The 7,962-nt window shown below is 41.9% G+C and overlaps 1 protein-coding gene across 1 annotated transcript; it reads right to left on the reverse strand.

The window, feature by feature from the left end:
- Positions 1–3,252: 3,252 nt before the first annotated feature.
- Positions 3,253–7,896, reverse strand: NRAS (NRAS proto-oncogene, GTPase). Its single transcript, XM_035346834.1, has 5 exons — positions 7,710–7,896; positions 6,600–6,778; positions 5,995–6,154; positions 4,338–4,461; positions 3,253–3,825 (listed from the first exon to the last, which is right to left on the reverse strand). The coding sequence occupies exons 1-4, from the start codon at positions 7,818–7,820 to the stop codon at positions 4,342–4,344; spliced, it is 570 nt and encodes a 189-aa protein (XP_035202725.1). The 5' UTR covers positions 7,821–7,896; the 3' UTR covers positions 3,253–3,825; positions 4,338–4,341.
- Between the last annotated feature and the right edge of the window lie 66 nt (positions 7,897–7,962).

A 7,962-nucleotide genomic window follows, 5' to 3' on the forward strand; every position in this document is an offset into this window, starting at 1 on the left:
AGTTCAAAATAAGAACATTTGGACTAAATCTACAAAACCATTTCTAGGGAACCGTCTTGTGCAAAAACTTGCGTGCTTACCTTGTAAATTATTTTTTCCCAAAGTTTTTTAGGGTTTGGTCCTTCCACAGTGCTCTACAAGTTGCCACCAAAATCAGAGTAACATTTGGCTGACCACCCACAAGCTGCTGTTAAATATTTTTTTAAAAGCCAGTTGCATTTTATACCTGAAAATCACAGCTAGCAAAGCCCTGATTAAAGAAGTGCATCAGACTCGAGTTGTTCCCAGCAAACGCACTGCTTTCCCAAAGTCCAACTTAACACCATCAACAGATGTTAATTGAGCAAGATGTAAAATGGGTATTGCCTTACACCCTGGAAAGTTTTAAGAAAACGTAACACCTCAACTGAAAGGGCACATTGAACAGAACTAAGAAGGGCCAGAGTTGTGCTCCAGCATGAGACAGCATGGGTTTCCCTTCTAGTCTGGTCATGCCCTGTCACAGATTGCAGCTCAGCATGAGCTTGCATGGACTCAGGACACAAAATATCTTTTGTTGGCACTGAAATCTCTCTGATAGCAAATCATCTGCTTACATGTGCTTCAAACACATTTTCCTTAATGAAAATGGTTGCATGGGAGTGGGACAGAACACATCTCCATAAAAAAGTGTCTCTAGTAGTAGGTTGTGCTAGACATAAGAACCTTACATTGAATGTTTGCATTCATCTATCTGGCAAAACTAAAAGGCAAGGGCAGCACTTCACATTGCCTCGTCCCAGAACTTCAGAAAATGTTTCAGCTGTTCTGTTTCTAAAAACAGCGACTCCCAGACCAAAGCCCATGAGAAGATGGCTCCTCAGACTTGACTTTTGCCCTAACGCAATCATGTGATGCATATCCATTATGTACTGCCAGGGACCTTCACTGACTGCAATAACCCATATATATGTGTTGATTACGGTTTCCATACACGGCTGGAAACCAAGTAGTCATTTACTTCCTGTTCATGACTGGTACAAAATCTGATTTTGTAAAACCACTTGCTAGATTTGAACCAAAAATATCAGAGATTGGAGTACCGCCCATGTAAGTTAGCTCTACAGCATCCTGAAAGCTGATGCATGATCCCTCTGTGGTTCCAACAGTAAAATACTTGCTGACCAAGTACTTGCTTTACAGGCCTCCTTCCCTTTTAAAATTTTATACAGCCCAAGAGAAAGAGAACACCTAAGAGAAAGTAGATTCAATTGCCAGCTCCCACATGATTTTGCGAATTCACAACTTCTGAAGTTCCAGCTAGTACACTTTTAATGACAAGGAGAACATGCCAAACAGAAAGTGCTGAATCCATATCAAAAGGAATGTTTAATTTTAACACCTGACCACACATTCTTCAAACACCAACTGCCAGTTGCAAAACACTTCCCATGGCCATGGGCAGCAGGCAGCCATGCTCTGAACTATGCAGTCAAGACTGCCAGAGAAGCAGCTCCAAATTTTTCAAAGTAGTCCAAAGGCATAACGGACCTCACCATTCAACACAGCACAAACTCTGCATTGCTGTCTTTCCAAAATGTTGAATCTATGCAACCAGATGTGTAACCCCAAAGCTATCTTTTTCTGTAATTTTATTTAGTGGGCAAACAGTATGTCACACAACTCCAGGGACAGTCAGCTCTTGCTTCAGGGCTCAAAGAATGCTTTCACAAACAACTTTTCTTGCACCAAGAAAAAAAAAAAAAAAAAAAAAAAAAAAACTCCAAAAACAACAACAAAACTGCTTGGTGATTACAGATAGCTCACAATGATCATGATTCTGTCACGTTTAACTTGTAAGCATGATATCACCTTCAAATGAACTGAAGTCACAGCCAGTGTTATCCATAATGCTACGCTCTACTGAGTATGTCACTGGAAAATCATGTAAAAATAATGTATTTTAAATTCTCATCAGTGTCACGTCCATCAAGAATAAAATAAATTGCTGAAATACTTACCTGGAGTATCAAGGATAAAGAAAATATGATACAGATTGATCTTCTGCATTCCAAGAAGAAAATTAAGAATGTAATTAGTGGATGAAGAAGTATTGAAAGGAAGTTTTTTCTCTATTTACTGATTTCTGATTTTAATTTGGAATTTTCAACTTCCAATGAAGATGTAGGAATCTGACAGCAACTAAATGAAATTAAGCCTCTGGCCGTTTTCTCCACTCACACTAGTTCTGCAGACTCAATACTCCCTCTGGAGGCTGAGGACCCATTACTCTTCCACCAGACACTAACTGGGTATTCAGTTTTGATATGAGAAATGCTGTCTGATCACACGCAACAGAATCCAGTATCAGTAGCACAAGAACTAAGGAAGGACATGGTATTCCTATGAACACTAGTAGGCTTTACAACAGGGACCATATTTGTACATCCCATTTACATAAAGTGACAATGTTGTGTTCCAGGAAGAACTCACACAGCTTATGCAGCAATTCTGTGGTACTTTGAGGTTGTTACAACAAACCCAGAATTCCCATCAGTATATCATACACCTTCTGCGTAGACATCACTGAATCCCTTCCTCATTTTGCAAGGATGCTGCAATCAGAAGTTAGCTCAGCTTTCTTGTTATAGCTCATTGCTTTCTCCCCTCAGCCTGGACATCTGTGACAACCACTGCACCAATTACAGTCAACTTCAAATCCCAGACTCCTTCTACGACAAGGATGCTCTCCACCTACATTTTACAGAGCTATTTTGAAGAGACTACATTTATGGTCCAGTGGTAAGAAAATAATTCAGAATAAAATAATTTGCAAGTTACAGACAGAGCTGAGTAACAACTGCCCAACCTAACCTCCAGTTATTAGATTAACTATCTGTCCATAAATATTGGCAGTTAATGTTAAAGTGAACAGCTGACTAATTTGGTCCAACCTCATAAAGGAAGATGCAAGTGCTCTAGAAAACCAATATAGAATATGCACAGTTCCACCTAAAAAGAGGTGAATGGATCAATGTTGATGGATCAAAAATGGATGCAGTATGTTCCCCTCCCTTTTTCAAGGGTTTTACAAGCACCTGCTGAATCTTTCAGCCTACAAATTCCTGTTTTAGTAATCTACCATGCAAACAGATCCTCCACACAAGACTTGCCTACTTAAGACAACAAGCTCCCAAGATATTCCAGTCCTTGTGACTTTCCTCAGCCCAAGGGAACAGGTTACAACTCCAAATCTTCTCAGCAAACAGGCACTTAAATTAGCAACAGTATCTCCTTTTTATTACAGAAAAATAAAAGATCAGTTGACCAGTTAAGTGGTACTCCTGGTACAATGCAGATGTTGCAAATATGCTGTGTGGGTGCACAGACAGCAGATACCAATCTGGTAAGTGACAGGAGCTTTAAAGGTGGCAAAACAATTTCTGCCACTCTTCTGACAACACTGCAAATCTGTATGCGATACAAAGGGAACAAACACTACTTCTAGCTTTTACTCTAGAGGTAAAGTGAGATCTTTTTCACAGCATTTAGTCTCTGTAATTCACTTTTCTTGTGACTGGTTTTCTTCTTGAACAAGCCCAGATAACACAGTGAGAAAAGAATTCCAGTACACCAAGAGATGTGACTGCTCTGTTAGCTGAGCAAGGAGGTAGACACCAGAGATGTTTTCTTCAGATGGAGCACAGAAAAAGATCCTGTGCTAATTAACTGGTACCAAAATTCTGGTCACTGGCACCAAAATACTGCACGGCATCAGCATGAGACGCGATACAGTAGCATCGAGACTTGTCCAGCAGCTACATCTGAACCATGTACTCCTGGCATCTGGAACAGAAAGGCATCTCTAATTAGCCACTTTACAAATTTGTGGTAGATGCACAGTGCAACAATGAAGTACAAGTCCTGGACCGGTCTACCTGCTTTTACAGTGATAAGCAACATCTTTTAGGCAACCATTGTAAAGAACCTCACTCAGATGGGGCACTCCTAAGTCTCTTTACTTGCATTACATACTGCAGAGGAACATAGCTCAAGATAAATTCTGCAGAAATCAATCATCAGCAAACGGTGACTACAGAATTGCACATGTTCCCCTTTCTAGTTCAGATGTTACTTGTGCACAAGGTTGTTATGAAAAGAATTTCCTTAAGTTTTGCTATCTATCAACAAAAAAAAAGTAGTAATTAACTGTAGGATCAAAGTCTCTGGGTATCAATGGGTTGTATAATAGGGGAAAAAAAAACACTATAGCAGCTATTATTTCTAAGCTGTGCTTATCAACAACTGAAAGACATACAGACAAGAAGCCTTAAGAAGAACTTAAAAGTACAGCTCACCTTATCACATCACAATGCAAGACAATCCCATGCAGCCTTGATTCCCATCTTCACTGCTGTTGAGCTTTTTCATCCGGTACTGCCGGATCTCTCTCACCAGCGTGTAAAAAGCATCTTCAACACCCTGAAATGCAAACAATCCAGGTAAAGTATTTTTTTTCTTGAATCTTGAGATCGCTGTTCTTTCCATCACAGGATCCCTTGACATATTTGAAACACATACTTCTACAGGAATAGTAGTTGCCAGCTTATCCCACAGTTCATTAGAGGAGGGAACCAGTTATCTAAAACGCTTCAGTTGCATTCTTAACTCTTCCTCTGAGACAAACACCCGAAGTAACAGCCGTTAAAAGAAACAAGGCAAATTGTAACCATAAAGAGGTCCCATGCAGGCAACAAACTACTTCTTGCCTAATCACCCCCATTTTAAAATTCTTAGAATTTCTGGCTACTATTTAATGGAGACAGAGTCGCAGATTCAATATAACTCTGAAGAAATGCATTAAATCAACATGGGAGATTCTTTCCATAAACTAACCTTATAATTGGCCTTCATTAAGATGAGAAAACCAGATAGCACCTGACAGTACCTGAACAATCTAAGCGCTTCTCAGCTAGAGCAGATGAACTCTCTACTCATTAACATCACCCACTGAGATAAAAACAGAACTCTCTCAAAGTAAGAGTCAGTAATGAAACCGAAAACTGAAATTTGCAAGTTACACAGAATCACAGAATCATCTAGGTTGGAAGAGACCTCCAAGATCACCCTGTCCAACCTATGACTAACACTAACAAGTCCTCCAGTAAACCATATCACTAAGCTCTACATCTAAACATCTTTTAAAGTCCTCCAGGGATGGTGACTCAACCACTTCCCTGGGCAGCCTGTTCCAGTGACTAACAACCTTTTCAGTAAAGAAATTCTTCCTAATATCCAACCTAAACCTCCCCTGACGCAACTTTAGCCCATTCCCTTTCATCCTATCACTGGGCATGTGGGAGAACAGACCAATCCCCATCTCGCTACAGCCTCCTTTAAGGTACATGTAGAGAGTGATAAGGTCGCCCCTGAGCCTCTTTTTCTCCAAGCTAAACCACCCCAGCTCCCTCAGCCGCTCCTCATAAGACTTGTTCTCCAGACCCCTCATCAGCTTCGTAGCCCTTCTCTGGACTCGCTCGAGCACCTCCATGTCCTTCTTGTAGTGAGGGGCCCAAAACTGAACACAGTACTCGAGGTGCGGCCTCACCAGAGCTGAGTACAGGGGGACAATCACTTCCCTGGACCTGCTGGCCATACTGCTTCTTATGCAAGCCAGGATGCTGTTGGCCTTCTTGGCCGCCTGAGCACACTGCTGGCTCATATTCAGCCGACTGTCAACCAATACTCCCAGGTCCTTCTCCGACAGGCAGCTTTCTAACCACTCATCTCCCAGCCTGTAGCGCTGCTTGGCGTTGTTGTGCCCCAGGTGCAGGACCCGGCACTTGGCCTTGTTGAACCTCATACAATTGGCCTCAGCCCATCGCTCCAGCCTATCCAGAATCAAATTGAATTTAAAGTACATACTCCCGTGGATAAGAAAAAAGTACAAATGAGTTAGACCATTCTTCAGTTAGTGTACAAGTAGAAGTCTGACTAAGAATGGAAACATCTTACCTGTCTTGTTTTAGCAGATGTCTCTATAAAGGGGATTCCATAGCTTTTTGCTAATTCTTGAGCCTGTTTTGTGTCTACTGTTCTTGTGGGCAAATCACATTTATTCCCAACCAGAACCATTGGCACATCATCTGAATCTTTCACTCTCTTGATTTGCTCTCTTAGAAAATAAAATAAAATAAAATTATGAACTATTTTCTACATATAAATGGTGTTATAGTTCAGTATCCAAACAATGTTGTGCTACAACAATATATAAAGAAGCTAGATAGGACATCAGGGGTTCTAACCTACAGCAGTACTTCTACCAACTTCCTATAATCCATCCTCTAGTCCTTGTATAACTCTGCTCTAATGTGCTTTTGCCTTCTTACCCAGAAGATTTTGTATGTTCTGAATGTCAGCTGATTAACACAACCAAAATAGCTGCTCCACTCATTGACTAATAATATATAGACACAGAATGCAGATAAGCTTAAAATAAACTTTCTGAAAGAAGGCAGAATTAGTATTTTTCTATTGTTTAATCTTCACTAGGTCTAATGACAAAAATACTCGAAGCCTTTTCCAATCTTTTCTCCCTGTGGCAAAGACCCAGATCATACCTGTAAAGGTTAATATCAGCAAACGATTTACTGTTGTTAATGGCAAACACGCAGAGGAATCCTTCCCCAGTTCTCATGTACTGATCACGCATAGCACTATATTCTTCCTGTCCTGCAGTGTCCAGAATATCTAACAAGCATGTCTCTCCATCAATAACAACCTGCTTTCTGTATGAGTCCTGCAGAAAACACAAGCAAATTATAGATTATAAAAAAATAGCACTACCAGTTTCCATACCAGACAGTATTAGGAACAAAAATACTTTCTTTTAAAAATAATATGCAAATAATTCAGAAGAGCTTTTTTTATTTATACACACACACACACAGTGAAAAAAAACACCAGTATATATAATGCACAGCATATTATCTTATTTTCTCCACCTTTCTAACAAAAAAGAAAAGTCATATTCTCCCTAAGAAATTTCTTATTTTGAGCATAGACGAAAAGAGAGGTAATACTCTCAATACAACACTGTGGTCAGCATCTACAACCCATGTAGGTCAGTGGTGACTTTTTTGTTGCCATTGTTGGCTGCTTATGTTCTGCTTTGGAAAGCAATAAATAGAACAGACAAAGGGCTATTCCAGGATTCCTTGTCACGTGCACACTGATCTCACATTTTGATCTCACATTTGGCTTTTTGAGCAAAATGTCCACAGCAGCATCTAGGCTCCTTATTCCTTACGTACATATATCGTTTGACCAAGGACAAATGAATGTGGATTTCATACCACCTGTTCAAAACTCTCAAAGGTTCATTTTTTTTAATATATATTATTCTTGGATGGGATTCAGACACTACTATCTCACAAAAATCACTAGTCTTGTTAAATTGGATACATTTAAAGCATACATGCACCAAGAGCTACAGCGAAGGTTTGAGGGGCGGGGAGAAAGAAGGAAGAACTAGGTTTCCAGCCCCTCTCCGATACAAAGAAGTCTCACACAAACTTGCAGTATGTCACCAAACCTTCCCCCCGTCCCCCGCCGCCCCTCTCGAATTCCTAGCGGCCACATCGTCCACGCGGCCGCCCCCCGATCCCCGGTTCCCTCCCTTCCCAGCACCCACGCGGCTCCCCGCACTTCGGCCTCCCGCCGCGGCTCACCTCGATGGTGGGGTCGTACTCGTCCACGAAGTGGTTCTGGATGAGCTGGATGGTCAGCGCGCTTTTGCCGACGCCGCCCGCTCCCACCACCACCAGCTTGTACTCGGTCATCGCCCTCCCGGCGGCCGTGCGGGGAGCGACGCGGCGCGGCCCGCCCCGCCCGCCGCCCCAGGCCCCACAGCAGCCGCCGACCACCCTCCCGCGAGCCTTCCGCCTTCCGGCCCCGCGGCGCCGTCAGCAGCCGGCGCCGGAA

The sequence above is a fragment of the Oxyura jamaicensis genome, chromosome 26 (assembly GCF_011077185.1).
Source record: "Oxyura jamaicensis isolate SHBP4307 breed ruddy duck chromosome 26, BPBGC_Ojam_1.0, whole genome shotgun sequence".
Classification (NCBI taxonomy): domain Eukaryota; kingdom Metazoa; phylum Chordata; class Aves; order Anseriformes; family Anatidae; genus Oxyura; species Oxyura jamaicensis.